This window comes from Bos grunniens, chromosome 8, assembly GCF_055505025.1.
Source record: "Bos grunniens cultivar Pamir isolate PY7600 chromosome 8, Bosgru_T2T1.0, whole genome shotgun sequence".
Taxonomy (NCBI): Eukaryota; Metazoa; Chordata; class Mammalia; order Artiodactyla; family Bovidae; genus Bos; species Bos grunniens.
Window position 1 is genome coordinate 53,246,810 of NC_141172.1, and position 25,357 is coordinate 53,272,166.

Consider the following 25,357-nt stretch of genomic DNA (forward strand, 5'->3'; position numbering starts at 1 on the left):
GTATGCTCTTCTCCCATCTATGGTCATAAGTGACACACCTCTATGATACCTCCTGGCTTCCTCTATTTGAAAGCTCATAGTTCAAAGCTATGGTTAGTTATCTTTTTTTTTGGTCAATGTCCTCCCATATTCATTGGACTTATTACTATCATTATTTAAAGAGGAAAGCTCAGCTTAATGCACAGAGAGAAAAGAATAAATAGCTACAGAATTTCAATTCTGATTTTTACAAGTTTTCTCAGTCATTCTTTGAGAAAGTACAAGATGGATAACACCCCTTGATGCTGCTGGATCTCTCCTGTTGAAAAAAGACATTCATTTCTGACACTTAAAAAAGTGTGTCGTTTGGTAGCAAGAGACGTTTTATGTCCTATTCCTGGATCCTCTAGGCACTCTTGGTTCCAAAGCTTCCTCAGAGCTGCTGAGCAAATCCCCAGGGCCCTGGCTTTGTGGGCCCAGTGTGGGCCTCTCTGGTTTTCAGCAAAGTGACTGATGATGGCACTGTTCATCATGCCAGCTCTCTCCAGAGCATAAGCAGAAAGGCACCTCACGTTCAGTTCAGAACCACAGAATCTTCATGCAGATCTATTCTGACGTGACTTCGACAGCAAAATAATTTTCAAAATGTTTTACGACCCCAGGCACCTCTAAAATAGCTTCACTTGTCACTTCTGTAGCCTCAAATCAGAATTAGACTAATATCAGGGGGATGGCAGCAGCACATTAGCCTGTCAAGCAGGAAGATCTGAACTTATGGGGAATACTGCCTGCTCCAGAGATAGAAACTGTAGAGGAAAGATCATTTAGCTAAGCAATGTTCACTGCTAGGTTCATATGGACTTCAAATTGGAAAACAGTTGGGAAGGGATAAACATTTTATAATCCTGATTTGCATAGCATTTTACAGTTTATAATATATCCCTGTTTTCTCTTATTATCCTCATCATAGGCCTATTAGTAGGGGGGGAGGTTATTGTCTCCATGTTAAAGAAACAGCCTCAGACAGGTTCAAGACCTGCCCCAGACTCAGTTGGAATCATTTGCACTTTGTGAGGTGACTTTTACTCACCTGCATCCTGAGTAAATAAACAGGAGTACATAATTTTATTGCATTTTATTGTATTTGCTTCACAGATAACTGCATTTTCTACAAACTGAAGATTGTGGCAACCCTGGGTCAAGTAAGTCTGTTGATACCATTTTCCCAGTAGCATTTGCTTGCTTTGTGTCCCTGTGTCACATTTCGCTAGTTCTTTCACTATTTTCACACTTTCTATTATTATTGTGTTGGTTATGGTGACCTGTGATCCATGATCTCTGTCATTGTTGTAGCTGTTTTGAGGTACCATGAACCATGTCCATTTGTGACAATGAACTTAATTGATAAATGTTGTGTGTGTTCTGACTGCTCCACCAACTGGCCATCATTGCCTGTCTCTCTCCCTCTCCTCAGGCCTCCCTATTTCCTGAGACACAACAATATTGAAATTAGGCCTGTTAATAACCCTATGACGGCCTTTAAGCATTCAGGTAAAATGAAGAGTCACATGTCTCTCACTTTAAATCTAAAGCTAGAAATCATTATGCTTAGTGAGGAATGCATGTCAAAAACTGAAATAGGCTGAAAGCTGGGCCTCCTGCACCAAACATTTAAGCCAAGTTATGAATGCAAAGGAAAAGTTCTTGCAGGGAATTAAAATTGCTTCTATAGTGAACATGTGAATTATGAGAAAATAAAATAGTATTGTTGCTGATAAGGTCTGGATAGAAGGTCAGACAAGCCACAATATTCCCTTAAGCCAAAATCTAATCCAGAGCAAGACTGTAACTCCCTTCAATTTTATGAAAGGCTGAGAAAGGTGAGGAAGCTTCAGAAGAAAAGTTCTGAAGCTAACAGAGGTTGATTCATGAGGTTTAAGGAAAGAAACTTTCTCCACAACATAAAAGCACAGGATGTATGTATGCATATGTATACCTGTGGCTGATTCATGTTGATATATGGCTGAAAACAGCATAACATTATAAAGCAATTATCCTCTAGTGGGAAAAAAATAATTACAGGATGAAGCAGAAAGTGCTGATGCAGAAGCTCCAGCAAATTATCCAGAAGATCTAACTGAGATAGTTAAGGTGGCTACAGTAAACAACACATTGCTAATTTACACAAAACAGCCTTCTCTTGGAAGAAGATGATATCCAGGACTTTGATAGCTAGAGAGGAGAAGTCAATTCCTGGCTTCAAAGCTTCAGAGGAAATTGAAGCCAGTATTCATTTACCTTTCTGAAAATCCCAGCGCCTTTAAGAATTATGCTCAATTTACTCTGGTTTTGTTCTATAAACAGAACAACAAAGCCTGGATGATAGCACATCTATTGACATTAGGCTTTCCTGGTGACTCAGATGGTAAAGAATCTGCCCTCAGTGTGGGAGACCTGGCTTTGATCCCTGGATTGGGAATATCTAGGTCAGGAAGATCCCCTGGAGAAGGGAATGGCTAACTGCTCTAGTATTCTTGCCTGGAAAATTCCATGGACAGACAGTCTGGTAAGCTACAGTCCATGGGGTTGCAAAGAGTCTGACATGACTAAGCGACTAACACTATTGACATTATGGTTTACTGAATACGTTAAGCCCAACTCTTAAAGACTTACTGCTCAGAAAACAAGGTTCCTTTCAAAATATTACCACTCATTGACAATGCACCTGGTCACTCAATAGTTCTGATGGAAATATACCGAGATTAATGTTTTCATGCCTGCCAACACAGCATTCATTCTTTAGCCAATGGATCAAGGAGTCATTTTGACCTTCAAGTCTCATTATTTAAGAAATACATTTTGTAAGGCCATAGCTGCCATAGATAGTGATTCTTCTGATGGATGTAGACAAAGGAAATTGAAAACTTTCTGGAAAGGATTTACCATTCTAGAAGCCATTAAGAACACTTGTGATTCATGGAAGGGGTCCAAATATCAACATTAACAGGAGTTTGGAAGAAGTTGATTCCAATCCACATGGATGACTGCAGGCTTCAAGACTTCAGTGGAGGAAGGAACTACAAATGTCCTGGAAATAGCAAGACAGTGAGAATTAGAAGTGGAGCCTGAAGATGGGGCTGAATTGCTGCAGTCTCATGATAAAACTAATGGATGAGGAGTTGCTTCTAGTGGATGAGCAAAGAGAGTAGTTTCTTGAGATGGAATCTACTCCTGGTTAAGATGCTATGAAGATTCTTGAAATGACAGCAAAGAATTTAGAATATTCCATAAACTTATTTGATAAAGCAGTGGCAGGGTTGAGAAGATTGACTCCAATTTTGAAAGGAATTCTATCACAGGTAAAATGCTATCAAATAACATTGCCTGCTACAGAGAAATCTGTTTGTGAAAGCAAGAGTCAATTGAGGCAGCCAAACTTCATGGTTGTCTTATTTTAAGAAATTGCCTGGAGTTCCCTGGTGGTCTAGTGGTTAGAATTTGGTGCTTTCATTGCTGTGTCCTGGGTTCAGTCCCTGATCAGGGAACTGAGGTCCTACAAGCCATAGAGTGTGGTCAAAATAAAAACAATGTCAGAGCCACCCCAAACTTCAGCAACAATCAGCAGCCATAGACATCGTGGCAAGACCCTTCACCAGCAAAAATATTATGGCTTGCTGAAGGCTCAGATGATGGTTAGCATTTATTAACAATAAAGTATTTTTTTAAACTAAGATACATACTTTTTTTAGACATAAAAAATGCATTACACACTTAATAGACCAAAGAGATGTTATTAATGCTATTATACACTTAATAGGCCAAAGAGACTACATGTAGTGTAAACTTAACTTTTACATGCACTGGGAAACCAAAAAACCATGTGACTAACTTTATTTGACATTTGCATGATTGTGGCACTCTGGAACCCAACCCTCCATATCTCCGAGGCATGCCTATAGTTGGTACTTAAGTAGTTGCTAAATAACTTACATAGAAGCTGAGGTAGAACTTAAATCTAGGCCACTTCTTTCTTTAGACGGAGTGTTGATTGCTTTCCTTGTGGGGGGGGAAAGGTAATTTAGAAGTATAGTGTTGCTGTGAATGGAACTTTGCTCCAGAGTGGTAGGGGGCCTAGTTGCTGTCTGGGGCTGGGATGTGGGGAAAGAGAGTGTGAGGTAGGACAAGCCTGTAGATGAGAATCAGGTGGAAAGGTAGTCTTGGGTAGCAGAAAACTAGGCAAGTGGGAAAAATCCATGTCCAGAGTCCAAAGTCTACAACTTGGGTCAGCCAGTCTATGAGACTGTCATTTAGGCCATTTCTCCCCATTTTACATAGTAGGAACCTGAGGCACAGAGAAGCATTTTCATAAAAATCACCTTAAATTGTGGACTGATTTCCTTTTAAAGCCCAGGTTCTTGTTCACTACACTGCCCTGCCTCTGTTGGAAACTGTCTTCACCATAGTTACATGGAGATTAGCTAAGTAAAATCCAATTCATCATTTAAGTTTTATTGGATATCTAGTGCAGGAGACAGATGCCTGAGTCACCAACCGTATGATCCTTGCCATGAGAGGTGAGAAAGGAGCGTGCAGTCGGGACCTGTAATGAGCTGACACTGGAAGGAGAGTGGGGACCCCAGGCAGGAAGAGACCATAGCCTGGGAGAGGAAACAGCTCCATCCTCAGAGTGATTGGAGGGTTAGAAGGCGGATGAGAGCCCCATCAGGAAGGGACTGGTGCTGTCTCAGCCTGGGGTTTGGACTTGACAAGGAAGCATAGGAGCAGCTGCTGGAGAATTGTCTGGAGGGAGTTGCTTTGAAGAAATGTGCATTTTAGAAAGGCCTCTCTTCCTAATTTCTTAAGAGTACTTGTGATTTTTGAGGGGGGCTTTGGAACTCCTCATTTTACAGAAGCACTGTATTTAATAAAAATTTTCCTAAGCTATAAGTTGTGATGCCCAGAGAGACATTTAAATGCATAGTAAATAGTTGTAAATGAAGGAGGACAACACATATAATTAATGTGGACAAACCTATACACATTAAGGGGTTCTCTTTATTCCTGAGGGCAGGGTCTGCAGCCCATTTTTAACCTTTTTTTTTTTTTGCTTTTAAAAATCCTGTAGGGTATTAAATGCTTCAAAAGGCCAAAACAGTGTATTTGTCTATAATAGGGAAGAAGACCATTTTCTGATCCATGTAAATATCCCTTATTGATTTAAAAATTCAGCCTGACAGAGTATAAAGCAGATATTTAAAATGTGCACAGTGCATGAAATTACCTCACATTACTAGTAAATGCATGCCTTGTAGCAATTATGTCACTTATGCTTACACTAATTAAGTGTTGATGTGTGAGCCGTAAGTTGCAATGATGTTGTTAACTAATATACATAAATATTCCCTTTAAACTGTAATTGCACTTTGCCACGATGGTGAAAGAAGGCAAGCTCAACTTAGGAATTATTAGGACTGTTCTTTGAGAAAATGTAAACGAAGACTGGAAAAGGGTGAGTTTGATTCCAGAATGCCCCTTGAATTATGAGAAGGGGAGGAGAGGTGGGGAGGGGTCCTCCCTGGAAGGACTCCAGGAGTCTAATGTACAAATCTATGGAGAACATTTGCATATTCTTTCTCTTTTTGAGACACTGATGATGTCCAAGCACATAGCATCAGTGGCATGGACTGCGTTTTTCAAGTTGAAAAAGTCGACTTCATGATCATACTGTCCCCCGCAGAGAGACACTGCACTACATTTCTGTCATAAGAGCTTAGCTGCGTTCCGGGAAGTTTGTGGTGGTGAAGTGCTGAAGTGCTGAAGTGAAGATTCATGATGCCTAACCTGGATGTGATTTTATTTTTAACTCTAAAAATCTAAGCCCTGTTTGATCCCTAGGAACTGAGGCCCAGGTAGCCTAAGAAGGGAGGTGTTATTCTGAATTGCTTCTGCTGCTGCTGCTGCTAAGTCGCTTCAGTCATGTCCGACTCTGTGCAACCCCATAGACGGCCACCCACCAGGCTCTGCCGTCCCTGGGATTCTCCAGGCAAGAACAATGGAGTGGGTTGCCATTTCCTTCTCCAATGCATGAAAACGAAAAGTGAAAGTGAAGTCGCTCAGTCGTGTCCAACTCTTGGCAACCCCGTGGACTGCAGCCTACCAGGCTCCTCCATTCATGGGATTTTCCAGGCAAGAGTACTGGAGTGGGTTGCCATTGCCTTCTCCGAATTGCTTCTGCAACCAGAGCTAATACAGAATGGTGAGGCTTCTGTGGTTTGGAGTCAGAGAGCTCGGATTCAGTAACTGGGTATCTGAGCCCTCAGGGACACACAGTCTTCTCATTCTGTGGCCGATAATGACCCCCCTGGAAAATAGTAAGGTTATTTTCTAAAAATATTCCTCCCTCTGCCAATAACAAAAGAAAAACCAGGGCCCCTTACAGAGCTTAAGGTTTGTTGACGCATGCTAAGAAGGAAACGAGAAAAGGGGAGTAAAAGGCCTGGTTATAATTATCAGCAACAGCATCTGGGGTAACAGCAGTCATTATGCTGGCAGCACTGGCCCCTACTAGGGCTAAAGCAGGAAGTGTATGGTAAAGATTGAGCTCTTTTCGCCTCACTTTGGCCTCTAATTTTAGAGTTTAGTTGAGATTTTAATATAAGGTGATGTGAGAAACCATTTTCATGCTGTTTGTACTTAAAATTTCTTCCCCTCCCCCAGCTTTATTGAAATCTAATTGACACATAACATTGTGTAAGTTTAAGGTTTACAACAAGTAGATTTGATGCATGTATAAATTGTAAAATGATTACCATCATAGTGTTAGCTACCACCTCCATCTGGTCATGTAGTTACCATGTCTTTTTTGTGGTGAGAGTATTTGAGATCTACTGTCTTAGAGCATTCATATATATGATACAGTATTATTTGTATTATTATAATATGAGAGTGTTGTTGTTTAGTCGCTCAGTTGTGTCAGACTCTTTTGCAACCCCATGGACTGTGGCTTGCTGGGCTCCTCTGTCCTTGAGTTTTCCCAGGCAAGAATACTGGAGTGGGTTGCCATTTCTTTCTCCAGGGGATCTTCCCAAACCAGGGATCAAACCTGTGTCTCCTGCATTGGCAGGCAGATTCTTTACTATTTAGCCACCAGGGAAGCCCTATGATACAGTATTATAAGCTGCAATCACCATGCGCTGTATTAGATCCCCAAATTTGTTAAGTTTTATAAGGGGAAGTCTGTATCCTTTGAGCAAAGTAATATCTCCCCATATCTTGAAATTTCTTAATTACGAGACTTGTATGACATATAATCTCTGATTAGTATAATATTATTAGTATCTAGGAAGATTACTTTTAGGTGAAATCACTTTATCAAGATGTATTTTAGTACCCAAATGGCTTCGATTCCTTGGAGGGATTATATTACATTTGAATCAGTCAAGATAGACTTCTCTTTTCCTGGAGTAAGAAATAACCTGGTACTCTCTGTGGCTTAAAATAACAAGATTTATTTCTTGCTCACGTTTTGTGTTCGTTACAGATCCTTAGAAAGTTTTGTTCAGCTTTAATCATTCAGGGGTCCAGTCTGACAGATCAGTTAGTCTCCACATGGGAAGATAAAGAAGGCTCTGGAGAGTCTCAGGGGGTAATTAAATGTTCTAGAACTGGCACCTCTTATTTTCCTCCATCCCACCCAGCCATAAGAGAGCAAGTAAGGATGATGCCACTGGAGCTAGGGAGAGAGATTTTGGGGGCAAAGAGCTATCGCAATATTTATTTTTCTTACACTGAATTTTAGTTTTGAACAGAATGTTTACTGTGTGGTTTCTGTATGATGGTTGGCATGCTTGTGTTTTCTCACACTCTCCTCACCATCAGCAAGAGGATAAAAAGGAAGATTCCTAGGATGGAACCTCTTATTACCAGTTAGCTAAAGCAGACTGCAGCCCACTTCCCCATCTGCTACACCTAGCTTAAGTGAAATGTCAGTGCCAAACACATAGGCTGGATTTCATCGTCACTTTTTGGGACTCGTCGAAGCTCTGCACTGAATTTTTAAAAAATATATTAAAAAGTGCTACTATATTACATGATTAGCTTCAGTGAAATTACAAAGGAGAGCATATTAGAAAAAAAATACCAGCAGTAAAATCTCTTTAAGAATTAATATAATAGGGTAAAATGAAAAAAATTCCCTTTAGAAAATATTAATTTCTTGCTGGAAATCTATACAGAAGTTTTATTTGAAGTTCTGCACAGAAACTTAAATCTCATGTAACTCAGACACTTTGGAACTGTCTCTCCTTAATGTTGTTGGGCATCTGGGCGACTAAGTGGTTATATTTTGGACGAATTGTGTCTTAGATCCATATGGTTCTTCTTGTTTATCTTAAGATCTCTTTAGTAACTCACAATTTTAAGCAACTGGCATTGAGATTTATTGAATGGAAAAGAAGGGAACCTATTTCATTTTTGTTTTATTGAATGAGTAGAATAGGAAATAAAATACTTGCAGAGAGACTCATGGAGGGCTGGGAATGTGGGAATGGTGTAAGAACTCTAGGTGGGAGAAAGTTTATCTCACCCACCTGAAAGTTAACATGTTCATTATATATTGGGTATGTTCAGGTCTGTCTCTAAGTAAGACTGTAATTTTTAAAAGGAATCATAATCCCTAAGACCTCGAACTCAAATCTGAAAGATAAAGGCTGAATTTATTTCTTTCTGACCGAGAGAGAGCAGTAGCCATCAGAGAACCCTCTTGAAAAAGTCAGGGTTTATGAAGAGTTCACGATAGGGATAAGGTTTGTTACTTTTAAATGAGGTAGCATTGTGTTGGTGAAGTAATTAATTGAGTTAGGTAGTTAAGTCTAATAATTCATTAACTGGGATTTGACAAGAGGTCCACTGGATGGTCTGCTGAGTCTGAGTGATTGAGCACAAGGGTTAGTGTCTCTGGCATGAGTGGAAAGTTATTTTTTTCATTCCCATAAGGGTTCAGACCTTTCCTTCTTCAAAGCTCTTTTTCCTTCTCCTGCTGTCTGTAAGATTCACTGGAGACTTCAATTATAGAAGAAGTCTAAAGCTGGTCGTTTCTGTATTTTAGCTCATGGATGAGATACAATGTAAAAAAATTTTTTTTTGGAGCCTTTACTGTATGACAGGGACTTTGCTTTCAAGTGGCATTTATCATCTAGGTCTGGTAAGGCAGTCAGAATTGAACATAAGTAGGTGTGAGAAGGAATGACAAGAGCTGGGACAGAAATCTGTACCATAATGGGAAGTATGATGGAGAGGATGCTCAGTTGTGCTCCTGGCTTCATAAACTCTTTTTTTTAATGCTAACTCTTAAAAGGTGGGCCAACATCAGTAAGGCCTGAGTCCTGACGTGGGGATTCTGGGCAGAAGGAGGGTATATGGAAAGACAGAAAACTTTTCAGGGCACCATGAGCAATTCAGTGTGCACTGTAGAAGGATGAGTTCCCCCTTCCCCCACTGCTCTCTTTCTGGCTTTCCCAAGTCTTGCTGTAAACTGAAGTCAAGTTAACAGAGGGGTCCTTTGGGAGTGCAATTCAAGTTGGCAAAAGATTAAACATTTTTATCATGAGAGCTGTGCTGAAAATCTGGAGAAGAAATGTCTAATTGTCTCCAAGCTATTTAACCTTGAGATCAGGATGCCAGAAGAGCCCCCTACCTCCTGTCCACAGAGTTGGAAGCATATATTCACTTCTAAGTCCCTACTGGCTCAGAGGAAGAAGTTAAATTCCGACAACCTCTCCTGTAGACCCAGAGATAAAATAGGTGAAGTGGGGATAGGAAGAGGAAAGAATTTACAAGGAGTAAGGGACTGTGTTGGAGAGGATATAGGATCAGTTAGGATGATTTGGGTGGTAGGTCTGGGTTTAAACAGTAAAGAAAATTTATTGGCTAATGTAATAAACAAGCTAAATGTCCTCAGTGTCCTCAGGAATGAAGCTCCATTTTTCTGTGATTGTTTGAGTGTTCTGCCTTGCTCTCCACCCACATATGTATTGGATTTATCCTTTGTCTGACTTTACCATAGGGGCAAAGTAGCTGCCAGCAGCTGCAGGTCACAGGCGTCCTTCTTAATAGCTAGAAGAGACAGAATGTTTCCCTACATTCGTCAAAGCCCAGAGCTTCATGGTGATTGGCACATCTTAGATTATGAGCCTGCCTCTAAAGCAGTCTTGGGGCCAGAGGAAAGCTCTGGGCTATTTGGATTAGGGCTCAGTTATATACCCCTCCCTGACCCATTCCTCATGGCCTAGCTTGCTTTAGACCAAACAGAGCCTCCTAGGGGTCAATCCAGCTCAAGGATCAACGTTTCCCAAAAGGAGAAAGAAATTGAGAACTGAAGAAATACTCTCCAGTAGGAAAACATTCTGGAGAGGCACCCACAATACCCACTTCATGTAACCCTATGTGCTGCCCCAGAATTCCAGACTTAGGACTTCAGGCCTGTTGAAGGACCTGTCTGTCTTCTCTCTTAAGGCCTGGAACATAAAAGACTTCAACCTAAACAGTTGGTTGGATTTCCTTCCAGACTACCTCTGCTGGCTTCACTGAGGAGTGATTTCTTTCAGTTGTGGACTGCGTCACCCCACCCTTTACCCTGGGGCTAGAATTACAGCTAAGTCATAGGCAGTGAGAGGGGACCATATTAAGGAATTCAACATGTATCTTGAAGAATTTTAGAATCATTTTAGAGGAATGTTGAAGTGGGAAGGTTTATAATGAGGTTTACTGTTTAGAAGGACAATGCTGATTATTCGAGTGGAGAATGAAGTGAACAGACAGAAATCAAATCAGGTTTAGATTGTTTAAGTCAGAAGCAATAAGGATGGAGTGCAGCGGTCTATGTGATAAAACTTAAGGAAGTATCTAAGGACTTAGGAAATCCATAGTGGTGGTGGTGGGAGGGTTTGGTCAGAGAGATGGAGTGTCTGGGAGGAATGGCAAAATAATGGCACCTTTTCCCGAAAAGAAAGTAGTAATTACAAAAAGCTCATTTTCTGACACACACTAGAAAAGTAAAAATGGTGTTTTTTTTTTTTTTTTTTTTCTCTTTTTGTTTTGTTATGGTGAGAGGTCTTAAAATAAAGACAGTCTGGAATGGTCTGAAACTCCATTTCCTTTCATCCACTGAATTTCTGACAACCAGCGAATGATAGAGGTAGATGTCTTTTTTTAAAATTCTCTCTCCGTTAGATGAGAGAGCCTCTGAATACTACTGTTTCCTCCTGTGTCATTAATGTTAGCAAAGGTTCCAGTTTTCCGCGAGCTTTAATATCTAAAAAAATAACAGGATACTGTTGAAAGCACCGGCCTCATATTAGTGAAAAATCCCAATATTCCTAACTGGTAAAGGATTCTGAATCTTTAGAGTGAGCTCTCTCTGGGTTAGAAACTTTAAAGGTTAATGATTGTAGAGAGACTATCTTTCTTTTATTCCTTAATAATTTTGAGTGAAGTGCTGTAGATAAAATTGAAACACAAAAATTCAGAGCAAAGTAGACTTGGATTTGGAAGTCTCTTTGCTTAGGAAAGAATGTGAATTTCCTTCATATTGCCAACAGAGGCCAAGATAAGCTGATCATGAACCCAATTTGTGATGCATTATTGTCAGGATGTAATGTAAGTTTTTACACCCTTAACCCTGATGTGTGATTTAGCCATTGAAGTCATTTGCTGGTTTTCATATGAACAATGGGGATATTGTCTGGTTGAGCAAAGGTTACAAGACAGATGTGTTTTGCTGAAAAGAATCATTTGGAAAAGCTTGGCATAGGTAATTGACCACCCACTTGTGTTTGGTTTTATTACTGTAGCGTGGGAGGTAAACTTAGGTATATGAGCTGGATTGCCTGGAATATATTTATTGTTTATTTTCCCTACAGTGAAATTCCAGGGTTGTGAGGAAAAAGGACTTATCAAGTAACCTTCTTTTTACATGTGTATATGCTAAGTTGCTCCTACCACCAACACTTTATTTTCTGCCTCAGGCTGCTTGGGCCCAAGAAGACTACAAACCAGTACTTAGTGGCTATACCTCTAGCCTTCAGTTTCTTTATTTGTGATGGAATAACAGTACCTTCCCTATTTGCCTTGTGAATTTCTTATGAACTTTAAATGTCAGTGTGTGATAAGCATAAAGTGTCTACCACTTCAGACTTTATAATTACTCCCCTCTTGCTCTTGTGACAAAGTCCAAACTATTTGGTGTGGGAGATAAAGGCTTTTCATGACCTGGCTCTTGTCTGTCTCTCCAACTCATATTCTTCTATCCATTCCACTCCCTATACCTTCTACTCTGCACACCAGATATAATATCATTTTGATCTATTCATGGTTCTCCAAAGACATGCTGCGGTCCTCTTACCTCTGGTATTTTCCCAAGACATGCTGTATTCCTAAAATGCTTGTTGTCTGGTGGCATTTGAGTCACTTTCTGGGTTTCTAAGCCCTTCTCTCCCTTCTCAAACCAAGTTGATACTCAAGGCAAATATCCATAGTAAGGCTGTCAGTGTTGAGGGCAAAGACAAGAAAGGATTCTGAGGCTCCCTGTTCTCCCTTGATGACAGAGATAGAAGGCATAAAGGAGCCAGTACTAACTCTAATTTTATAGATGGAACACCTGAGACTGAAAGGGTTTTAGTAATTTGTCCAAGGAGATAAATCAAGGAATTTGTAGACCTGGAATTTGACCTTGGGCAGTCGGACTTAAGATCTATAGGGCATTTGCTTCATGCTATTTGGATGGCATCACTGTTTCAATGGACATGAGTTTGAGCAAGTTCCAGGAGATGGTAAAGGACAGGGAAACATGGCGTGCTGCAGACCATGGGGTCGCAAAGATTTGGACACAACTGAGCGATGCTGTAAAGAGCAATATTGCATAGGAACCTGGAATGTCAGGTCCATGAATCAAGGCAAATTGGAAGTGGTCAAACAAGAGATGGCAAGAGTGAATGTCGACATTCTAGGCATCAGCGAACTAAAATGGACTGGAATGGGTGAATTTAACTCAGATGACCATTATATCTACTACTGCGGGCAGGAATCCCTCAGAAGAGATGGAGTAGCCATCATGGTCAACAAGAGAGTCCAAAATGCAGTACTTGGATGCAATCTCAAAAACAACAGAATGATCTCTGTTTGTTTCCAAGGCAAACCATTCAATATCACGGTAATCCAAGTCTATGCCCCAACCAGTAACGCTGAAGAAGCTGAAGTTGAATGGTTCGATGAAGACCTACAAGACCTTTTAGAACTAACACCCAAAAAAGATGTCCTTTTCATTATAAGGGACTGAAATGCAAAAGTAGGAAGTCAAGAAACACCTGGAGTAACATGCAAATTTGGCCTCAGAATACGGAATGAAGCAGGGCAAAGACTAATAGAGTTTTGCCAAGAGAATGCACTGGTCATAGCAAACACCCTCTTCCAACAACACAAGAGAAGACTATACATGGACATCACCAGATGGTCAACACCAAAATCAGATTGATTATATTTTTTGCAGCCAAAGATGGAGAAGCTCTATACAGTCAGCAAAAACAAGACCAGGAGCTGACTGTGGCTCAGACCATGAACTCCTTATTGCCAAATTCAAACTGAAATTTAAGAAAGTGGAGAAAACCACTAGACATTCAGGTATGACCTAAATCAAATCCCTTATGATTATACAGTGGAAGTGAGAAATAGATTTAAGGGCCTAGATCTGATAGACAGAGTGCCCGATGAACTATGGAATGAGGTTCGTGACATTGTACAGGAGACAGGGATCAAGACCATCCTCATGGAAAAGAAATGCAAAAAAGCAAAATGGCTGTCTGGGGAGGCCTTACAAATAGCTGTGAAAAGAAGAGAAGTGAAAAGCAAAGGAGAAAAGGAAAGATATAAGCATCTGAATGCAGAGTTCCAAAGAATAGCAAGAAGAGATAAGAAAGTCTTCTTCAGTGATCAATGCAAAGAAATAGAGGAAAACAACGGAATGGGAAAGACTAGAGATCTCTTCAAAAAAATTAGAGATACCAAGGGAACATTTCATGCAAAGATGGGCTTGATAAAGGACAGAAATGGTATGGACCTAACAGAAGCAGAAGGTATGAAGAAGAGGTGGCAAGAATACACAGAAGAACTGTATAAAAAAGATCTTCATGACCCAGATAATCACAATGGTGTGATCACTCACCTAGAGCCAGACATCCTGGAATGTGAAATCAAGTGGGCCTTAGACAGCATCACTACGAACAAAGCTGGTGGAGGTGATGGAATTCCAGTTGAGTTATTTCAAATCCTGAAAGATGATGCTGTGAAAGTGCTGCACTCAATATGCCAGTAAATTTGGAAAACTCAGCAGTGGCCACAGGACTGGAAAAGGGCAGTTTTCATTCCAGTCCCAAAGAAAGGCAATGCCAAAGGATGCTCAAACTACGGCACAATTGCACTCATCTCACACGCTGGTAAAGTAATGCTCAAAATTCTCCAAGCCAGGCTTCAGCAATATGTGAACCATGACCTTCCAGATGTTCAAGCTGGTTTTAGAAAAGGCAGAGGAACCAGAGATCAAATTGCCAACATCCGCTGGATCATGGAGAAATCAAGAGAGTTCCAGAAAAACATCTATTCCTGCTTTCTTGACTATGCCAAAGCCTTTGACTGTGTGGATCACAATAAACTGTGGAAAATTCTCCAAGAGATGGGAATACCAGACCACCTGACCTGCCTCTTGAGAAATCTGTATGCAGGTCAGGAAGCAACAGTTAGAACTGGCCATGGAACAACAAACTGGTTCCAAATAGGAAAAGGAGTACGTCAAGGCTGCATATTGTCACCCTGCTTATTTAACTTCTATGCAGAGTACATCATGAGAAATGATGGGCTGGAAGAAGCACAAGCTGGAATCAAGATTGCCAGGAGAAAATCAATAACCTCGGATATGCAGATGACACCACCCTTATGGCAGAAAGTGAAGAGGAACTCAAAAGCCTCTTGATGAAAGTGAAAGTGGAGAGTGAAAAAGTTGGCTTAAAGCTCAACATTCAGAAAACAAAGATCATGGCATCCGGTCCCATCACTTCATGGCAAATAGATGGGGAAACAGTGGAAACAGTGTCATACTATATTTTGGGGGGCTCCAAAATCACTGCAGATGGTGACTGCAGCCATGAAATTAAAAGACGCTTACTCCTTGGAAGGAAAGTTATGACCAACCTAGATAGCATATTCAAAAGCAGAGACATTACTTTGCCAACAAAGGTTCATCTAGTCAAGGCTATGGTGTGTCTATTTGCTTATTTCTTCCCTGGCCTTCTGTACTTTTTCCTTTGCTCTAATCTAGAAACAGCATTTTATAAAACTGTATGGAAGGCTTAAGGACAATAGGAAAGACTCACGGGTAGAAAAGTTTAGATTAAAATAACCAGTAGATGCAAAGATATGCTTTCTCTGGTGATCTCTTTCTCTTACATGAACTCTTTCTCAAATCCCTGACTGATTCCAGAGATTCTTGTTTTATTAGTGGGAAGAGTGGGGCACCAGATCCCAGTGTCCTGCCTTTCTTCCATATTTCCCTCATGTCCTACTTTATGTTCACTTCCAAGCCAGTGTCGCTCTTCTATTTATTGCTGAGTAACAACTCCAAACCTCAGTCATTTAAAATAACATTTTTTTAAAAACATGTCATGATTTTGAGGGTTAGCATTTTGGGCAGTGATCAGCTTCTGATCCACTTTGCACCGATTGGGATCACTCAGTTCAGTTCAGTGGCTCAGTCGTGTCCGACTCTTTGTGACCCCATGAATCGCAGCATGCCAAGCCTCCCTGTCCATTATCATCTCCCAGAGTTCACTCAAACTCATGTCCATCGAGTTTGTGATGCCATCCAGCCATCTCGTCCTTTGTCTTCCCCTTTTTCTCCTGCCCCCAGTCCCTTCCAGCATCAGTCTTTTCCAGTGAGTCAACTCTTCGCATGAGGTGGCCAAAGTACTGGAGTTTCAGCTTTAGCATCATTCCTTCTAAAGAACACCCAGGGCTGATCTCCTTCAGAATGGACTGGTTAGATCTCCTTCAGTCCAAGGGACTCTCAAGAGTCTTCTCCAACACCACAGTTCAAAAGCATCAATTCTTCAGTGCTCAGCTTTCTTTATAGTCCAACTCTGACATCCATACATGACTACTGGAAAAACCATAGCCTTGACTAGATGGACCTTTGTTGGCAAAGTAATATCTCTGCTTTTCAATATGTTATCTAGGTTGGTCATAACATTCCTTCCAAGGAGTAAGCATCTTTTAATTTCATGGCTGCAGTCACCATCTGCAGTGATTTTGGAGCCCCCCAAAATACAGTATGACACTGTTTCCACTGTTTCCCCATCTATTTGCCATGAAGTGATGGGACCGGATGCCATGATCTTTGTTTTCTGAATGTTGAGCTTTAAGCCAACTTTTTCACTCTCCACTTTCACTTTCATCAAGAGGCTTTTGAGTTCCTCTTCACTTTCTGCCATAAGGGTGGTGTCATCTGCATATCTGAGTTTATTGATATTTCTCCCAGCAATCTTGTTTCCAGCTTGTGTTTCTTCCAGCCCAGTGTTTCTCATGATGTACTCTGCATAGAAGTTAAATAAGCAGGGTGACAATATACAGCCTTGATGTACTCCTTTTCCTATTTGGAACCAGTCTGTTCTTCCATGTCCAGTTCTAACTGTTGCTTCACTCAGTGACAGGCAGCAAAAGTTAGGGATTATCTGGAGGAATTAAGAAAGCTTCTCCTGTTGCCCTGGAGAGGCTCACCGGAAAGCCGGACTCAGCTGTTTCCTCCCCTTCTCCACCTGGTCTCATAAACATGCAGCATCTCTTTTTGTGGTCTCTTCAACAGGGCATACTCATCTCTTAATGACATCTTAGGGCTCACTAGTCTTGAATATATTCCTTATAACTTGTTTGCCTTTGACTTTAAAACATCTTAGTAGTGAAGATCCCAGAAGAGAGGAACTGGAAGCTTCTAGTCTCCTAAGGGAGGAGGCAATGGCACCCCACTCCAGTACTGTTGCCTGGCAAATCCCATGGACAGAGGAGCCTGGTAGGCTGCAGTCCACGGGGTCGCTAGGAATCAGACACGACTGAGAGACTTCGCTTTCACTTTTCAGTTTCATGCATTGGAGAAGGAAACGGCAACCCACTCCAGTATTCTTGCCTGGAGGATCCCAGGGACGGGGGAGCCTGGTGGGCTGCCATCTATGGGATCACACAGCGTTGGACACGACTGAAACGACTTAGCAGCAGCAGCGGTCTCCTAAGACCTGGAAGCTGGCACGTGTCACTTCTGCTGTATTCTGTTGGTCAAAGTGGTCACAGAACCTGCCCATATTCAAAGGGAAGGTTCACAGACTCCCACCACCTAATGGCAGTGGTGTCATGCAGTTAGTGAACATCATTGATCCCCTTGGTTACCAAAAAGCCACAGAGAAGGCAGGGGTGGCATTATGGAGCAGTGGTCAGGCACCCAGACTGTGGGTCCGCTATGAGTTAGGAACTTGTCACCACTATTTACTTGCTGCGTGCTCTGGGGCATTTTGGCTTTCTGTGCTTCAGTTTCCTCATTTAAATAAAGCAGAACTAATACTTGTCCCTACCTCATAGATTGGGGGAAAGTTAATACATGTAAACCATGTAGGGCAATACTTAGCACATGATGGAGAGCTGTAAAGATCTTAATGTCTTTACAAAGCTTAAAAGGAAAAATAAAGTAGCAGATTGTCTCTACATCTTTCAGTGCTCTTGGTACCAAACTTGGTTATGATACCATGTCCCATCTATCACTGCACTTTTTAAAATTGTGTTGAAATTAACAGTTTATAATTATCTGTCTCCCCAATTTAGACAGATTGGGAATTACTTGAGAGCAGTAATGTGAAATTTCATCTCTTTATTCCCAATGCTTACAAGATGCTGAGCAATGTGTATTCAGTATACAGTAGCTGCCTCCCCTCCCCAGCATTTTGTTTTCTGTGGTTTCAATTACCCATGGTCAATCCCTGTTCAAAAGATTAAGTGAAAAATTCCAAAAATAAACAACTCACAGGTTTTAAGTTGTACACACTGCTCTGTGTAGTGATGGAATTTTGAGCCACCCCTCTTCATCCCAGACAAGATGTAAATTTTATATCATCACAAGAAGAAAAAAAAATGTGAGTACAGTACAGTAAGATAGTTTGACAGAGAGAGAGATCACATTCACATAACTTTTATTACAGTATATTGTTATAGTTGTTCTATTTTATTACTAGTTTCATTAATCTCTTTTTGTGCCTAATTTATAAATTAAACTTTATCATTGGTATGTACATATAGGATAAAACCTACTATAGATAGATTTCGGTATTATCCACAGTTCAGGAATCCACTGGGGGTTCTTGGAATGTATGCCCACAGATAAAGGGGGACTACTGTATTTGCAAATTGAATGATATTATTTTCTTTGTTATTTAGCCATGGTGCAGATGGATTAGAATGACTCTGAAAATTGTACTGGTAAATAAAATGTTAGAATTACATTTTTGCAAAAGAGTTTTAGAAACTGAAAAAGCAATATGTTATAAAGAATGCATCCAATAGTATAATTAAATAATATTTTCTTTATTTCTCTTTTTAATATATAGTAGGTTATAAAGCTAATTCAGATGCCATTTTCAAATTTTCTTTCTTTCTTTTTGGATACATAGTATGTACTGTATCATGGTCCCACTGATGGGGTGGTGCTAGAATTACAACACCCTCTGAAATTAGAGCTTCTCTCTTACTCATTTTTGTTCTAGTTTCTTTTTTATGTATCTGTCATTTCTCATTACTTTCTGAAGTTTTTGGTGTTTTGTCTTTCCATCATACGGACATCAAGTGCTGGGAAACATATTTTGTTTTCCCTTTTGGTTTTATGACTCTACATTTTGGTTTTCCAGACAACTTCAGATTTGTGCTTTTATCACTCTTTTCACAGAGTGTTGACATTGGTTTTGGTTTTCAATGGCTCTGTCTCCTCCATTCCTCGAGGATTATGTATCACATTCAGGTCATTGCTCAGTACTCCATGTTCCCAAATAAATCCAGCACCTTGTTAGTTGGGTCCTAGTGGACTTAAATGTAGTGGAGAATGACAATAACAAATGAATCAAGGCCAAAGCTTTCCTAATGAAGGTCCCTAAATCTACTCAGAAAAAAAAAAAAAAGAAATATTAACAAAGCCACTAGTTCTGTTTGCTGAACACCCAAAGCAAAACATTAAAACAAAAAAAGGCTATAGACAATACTCCAATACTCTTTTCTAAGAGAATTCTGCTGTAAGTGAATCACAACTGTACCCCTGAATAAGTGAAAATATTATAAAGTCGTAATTGTATCCTGCATCTTACTTGGTGTACTGTGAATATTTCTTTAACTTTGAAGTGCATGCTTATTCAAAGCCCTTGAATGTGATCACTCACTATATTTTTGGTTTAATAAAAACTGTAAAACTTATGGATTGATTTTGTTTTAATGAAGCTAGGCCATTTTCAACAAATACTTGTTGGAGATTGCAATGTATAAATTGTGCTGAACATGGTGGGGAATGTTAATAATGATAGAGTCCTTCTTTTCTAAGAGCCCCTCAAAGAAAACTGTAGGTTTTGGAGCTGAAATAAGTTTTGTGGGGTTTAGTCCAATTCTCCTAAACCTTATGGATAAGAAACTCAAGGTCTGAAAAGCTAAGTGATCTTGGGAAAGAAATGCATTTGATCTTTGTGAATTTCAGTTTCCTTATTTATAATTACAAAGCAAATCATAGTATCTAACTCAATTGTTGTTCAGTTGCTCAGTTGTGTCTGACTCTTTGTGACCCCATGTACTGCAGCACACGAGGCCTCCCTGTCCTTCACTGTCTCCCAGAGTTTGCTCACATTCATGTCCATTGAATCGATGATGCCATCCAGCCATCTCATTCTCTGTTGCCCACTTAACCTCCTTCCTTTAATCTTTCCCAGAATCAGAGTCTTTTCCAATGAGTTGGCTGTTCTCATCAGATAGCCAAAGTTTTGGAGCTTCAGCCTCAGCATCAGTCCTTCCAATGAATAGTCAAGGTTGATTTTCTTTAGGATTGACTTGTTTGATCTCCTTGCAGTCCCAGGGACTCTCAAGAGTCTTCTCCAGCACCACAGTTAAAAAGCATCAATTCTTTGGTGTTTAGCCTTCTTTATGATTCAACTCTCATGTCCATACATGATGACTGAAAAAAACAGAGCTTTGATTATTCAGACCTTTGTTGGCAAAATGATGTCTCTGCTTTTTAATATGCTGTCTAGGTTGGTCATAGCTTTTCTTCCAAAAAGCAAGTGTCTTTTAATTTCCTGGCTGTAGTCACCATCCACAGTGATTTTGGAGCCTCTAGGATTGTCATATTGGTTAGCTCATAGAGTTGTCATAAGAATTAATGTGATATATGTATAGTACTGAGCTGCCAATAGTAAGTTCCCAATAAATGGTACCTTCTTTTTAGTGTTATTATTGGCTATGATGATACAAATGGTGTGGTGTGGTTTAGTCACTAAGTCGTGGTTTAGTCACTAAGTCGTGTTTGACTCCTGTGACCCCATGGACTGTAGCCCGCTAGGCTCCTCTGTCAGTGGAATTTCCCAGGCAAGAATACTGGGGTGGATTGCTCTTTCCTTCTCCAGGAGATCTTCCCAACCCAGGGATCGAACCCGAGTCTCCGGTGTCACAGGCAGATGCTTTACCAACTGAACCACTGAACCAGGGAAGCTGACACTACAAATAGGAAGTGCCAAAACAGATACAAATCCTTTTCTTTCAAGCCCATTATTTTATTGGGTTGGCCAAAAAGTTCGTTCAGGTTTTTCTTGCCATTTATGGAAAAACCTGATATATAGTTTTTTGGCCAACTTAATATATAGTTTTCCATGCTATAAATGTATTATTTTCCAGTCTGGGAAGCGTTTCTCTTTCAGTAAAAGTCATATTCAGAAATAGCTGTTAATTGTCAGACTGCCATTTGTTTTCACGAAATCACAACAGGAACAAAAATAATGTTTCAAACAAAAATAACAATAACCCCCAAACGTTTTTTGTGTATGTGCACTGCTTAAATGTAGCATTAAGTTAAAAGTTAATTTTTTTTTTTGAGTTAAGACTTTCTAATATAGACACAGATTAAATGTCACCCATTTGTTCTGCTAAGCATCCCAAATGCTACAGGATTTGCTCCAGATTGTAATTCCTATAAGATCTTTTGCACTTTCATTTCTTATCCATTTATCTCATAGCTGTTATAATAGTGGTCAGTCCACACGCTTTCTTCCCCAGGGTCAGGGGTAACTCCCACTGTCTTACCTTATTTGCAGGCTTGCTATCCGAAACTGGGCAGCAGCCAGGCTCCTGGAGGCTGGTGAATGAATTGGATACTCACCAATCCTCTGTTTTTGGAAAGCCTATCTTCTTGTCACTTCATGTTAAATATGGATGGGAAAGGCTCTCCTGATCTAACCTACTATGTTTATCCAGCAAGTGTTCCTTTCTTATGAAAACTGGAGTGGAACAATATTTAATAAAGTTCTGTAGAACTAAAGCATGATGCTGGGTCTTAAATTTGCTTCTCCTTCTCCTCTCTATAGTTATTTTAAAGCAAGATTTGCTATGAATTTAGTGACATTAGGTAGTTTTCACACTTTGAGAAGGAAGTTCTTTGAATGTAAGTGAAATTCTTACATCTCCTTTGCCTTCAACTCTTTTTTATTGATTTCAGACATCTAGCTGTAGTCACTCATCAGCTTTAACCCTCAAAACAATGGTGCTTGAATTAGGATTCTCCAAAGAAATAAAATATATACATGTATCTCAAATAATTTACTGTAAGAAATTGGCTCATGTGATTGTGAAGGCTGACAAGTACCAACATTTGTACTTGGCAAGCTGGAAACTCAGGAGAGCTATTATGTGATTCCAGTCCAAAGACAGGGAAAAGAAAGAAACAAACAAAACTATGTCTCAGCTCAAGACAGTGAAACAGGAGAAAATCCCCCTTACTTGTGTCATTCAGACCTTCAACTGATTGGATGAGGCCCACGCACAAAATGAGGGCACTCTGCTTTACTTAGGCTGCTGGTTTAAATGTTACTCTTATCCATGACACCTTCAGAGAAACACCCAGAATAACATTTGACCAAATGTCTGGGTGCTTCCATGGTCTGGTCAAATTGACAATAAAATTAACCATCGTAGTACTCAATGGTTTGTCTTTAATCTCTCATACAGCAAGAGACAGATTGATACTTTTGTTATTTGTAAATATGCTTGGCTGTGTCTCTTTTGAAATTAGCCATGACTGAACTTTTAGTTTCATAGAGGTTTTATTTTATTTTGCTACCATAATTCTAAAACACGGCATGTCTAGTGTTGATTCCCTAGTATCTCTGTATAGAGTGAATCAGACACAAATGGGAGTCCCAGCATTGTTTTGTATTTTGTAGGGAAAGAATGTTGCTTACTGTTAAAATTAAAAAAAAAAAAAGAAGGAAAAGGAATGGAATTTAAAGGCATCAGATGTTAATTTGAATCCAGGCTTTTTCATGCAACATCTATGTAAATTAGACATATTATTCAACTAAGCCTTAGTGCCCCTTTCTGCACAAATTGGGAAAAATAAAATACCTACTTAACCCTAGCTGACTCGATGGACATGAGTTTGAGCAGACTCAGGGAGATAGTGAAGGACAGGGAAGCCTGGAGTGCCAGAGTTCATGGGGTCACAGAGAGTCGGAGAGGACTTGGGACTGGACAACAACAACCCTAGCAAAACTTTCATATAGCTCTGCAAGTAGTTATGACAAGGATCTTGATTACAGTTCTTTTGTGATGGCAGAAATATTAGAAATAATCTAAATCTCAGTTAATGTGAGAATGAATTTGTGGTATAGCCATGCAGTTCAGTCCTGTTTAGCAGATAAAAGGAATGAATTAAATCTGTATATCAATTTGACAAAAGTCTAAGAAATAAGATTGAGTGAGAAAAATTACATTAAAATAGCATTTATGTAAAATTTAAAGGTATGCATGAATATTATACATTGCTTATGAACACAGTTTATGAAATAAAGTGTGAGAATTGACAAAAATGTATGCAAAGTCAGAAGAGTGATTTGTTATAGGCTAGCAGATAGAGACAGTGGAATAGGGAAGATTTCTGAAGGACACATTTGCCAGGTATAGTATTTGCCAGGTGGAGCCTTTTTTTCCAGTATTTTGAACATGTCATCCACTCTCTCTTGACTTGGGAAGTTTCTTCTGAGAAGTCTCTCATAATCTTATGGCATTGGGGTGACTCTCTTATAAGTGACAAGGTGCTTTTCTCTTGCTGTTCTCAGTATTTCCCCTTTGGGTTTGACTTTTAATAATTAAATCTAATTATAATGCCTTGTTGTAGCCTTTTGGAGTTCAACATATTTAGGATCTTTTGGGCCTCAGGAATCTGTTTTTCACCCCGTGTTTGGGAATTTTTCAGTCATTATTCCTTTAAATAGACTTTCTGTCCCTTTCTTGTTCTTGTCTTCTTCAGGGACTCATATAATGCATATATTAATTTTCTGTGATGTTCCATAAGGCTCAGAGGCTTTCTTAACAGTTTCTCATTCTTTTTTTTATTTTTATTTTTGGTCCTTTGATTGAAATTTTTAAATGACCTATATTAGAATTTACTGATCCTTTCTTCTGCTTAGTTAAGTCTGCTGTTGAAGCTCTCTACTGAATTTTTTAGTTCAGTCATTGTAGTTTTCAGCTCATGGAATCCTTTTTTTAAATCATTTCTTTCTCTTTATTTATACATTATTTCCCTAATTTATCCAGACCTACAAGAACTTTTAACTAACACCCAAAAAAGATGTCCTTTTCATTATAGGGGACTGGAATGCAAAAGTAGGAAGTCAAGAAACACCTGGAGTAACAGGCAAATTTGGCCTCAGAATACGGAATGAAGCAGGGCAAAGACTAATAAAGTTTTGCCAAGAGAACGCACTGGTCATAGCAAACACCCTCTTCCAACAACACAAGAGAAGACTCTACACATGGACATCACAAGATGGTCAACACCAAAATCAGATTGATTATATTCTTTGCAGCCAAAGATGGAGAAGCTCTATACAGTCAGCAAAAACAAGACCAGGAGCTGACTGGCTCAGATCATGAACTCCTTATTACCAAATTCAGACTTAAATTGAAGAAAGTAGGGAAAACCACTAAATCATTCAGTTATGACCTAAATCAAATCCCTTATGATTATACAGTGGAAGTGACAAATAGATTTAAGGGCCTAGATCTGATAGAGTGCCTGATGAACTATTGAATGAGGTTCATGACATTGTACAGGAGACAGGGATCAAGATAATCCCCATGGAAAAGAAATGCAAAAAAGCAAAATGGCTGTCTGGGGAGGCCTTACAAATAGCTGTGAAAAGAAGAGAAGCGAAAAGCAAAGGAGAAAAGGAAAGATATAAACATCTGAATGCAGAGTTCCAAAGAATAGCAAGAAGAGATAAGAAAGCCTTCCTCAGTGATCAATGCAAAGAAATAGAGGAAAACAACAGGATGGGAAAGACTACAGATCTCTTCAAGAAAATTAGAGATACCAAGGGGACATTTCATGCAAAGATGGGCTCGATAAAGGACAGAAATGGTATGGACCTAACAGAAGCAGAAGGTATGAAGAAGAGGTGGCAAGAATACACAGAAGAACTGTACAAAAAAGATCTTCATGACCCAGATAATCACGATGGTGTGATCACTGACCTAGAGCCAGACATCCTGGAATGTGAAGTCAAGTGGGCCTTAGAAAGCATCACTACGAACAAAGCTAGCGGAGGTGATGGAATTCCAGTTGAGCTATTTCAAATCCTGAAAGATGATGCTGTGGAAGTGCTGCACTCAATATGCCAGCAAATTTGGAAAACTCAGCAGTGGCCACAGGACTGGAAAAGGTCAGTTTTCATTCCAATCCCAAAGAAAGGCAATGCCAAAGAATGCTCAAACTACTGCACAATTGCACTCATCTCACACACTAGTAAAGTAATGCTCAAAATTCTCCAAGCCAGGCTTCAGCAATGCGTGAACCGTGAACTTCCTGATGTTCAAGCTGGTTTTAGAAAAGGCAGAGGAACCAGAGATCAAATTGCCAACATCCGCTGGCTCATGGAAAAAGCAAGAGAGTTCCAGAAAAACATCTATTTCTGCTTTCTTGACTATGCCAAAGCCTTTGACTGTGTGGATCACAATAAACTGTGGAAAATTCTGAAAGAGATGGGAATACCAGACCACC

General features: G+C 39.8%; 1 protein-coding gene across 19 annotated transcripts in view; it reads left to right on the plus strand.

Moving 5' to 3' along the window:
• LOC147367073 (GTP-binding nuclear protein Ran-like) overlaps window positions 1–25,357 on the plus strand; it is a 462,878-nt gene that overhangs the window by 369,973 nt on the left and 67,548 nt on the right. For all 19 annotated transcript variants that reach the window (XM_086415645.1, XM_086415646.1, XM_086415644.1 and 16 more), the window contains one exon: window positions 1,135–1,181. In XM_086415645.1, the coding sequence (XP_086271771.1) occupies window positions 1,135–1,181 (47 nt within the window). The remainder of the gene's footprint in view (window positions 1–1,134; window positions 1,182–25,357) is intronic.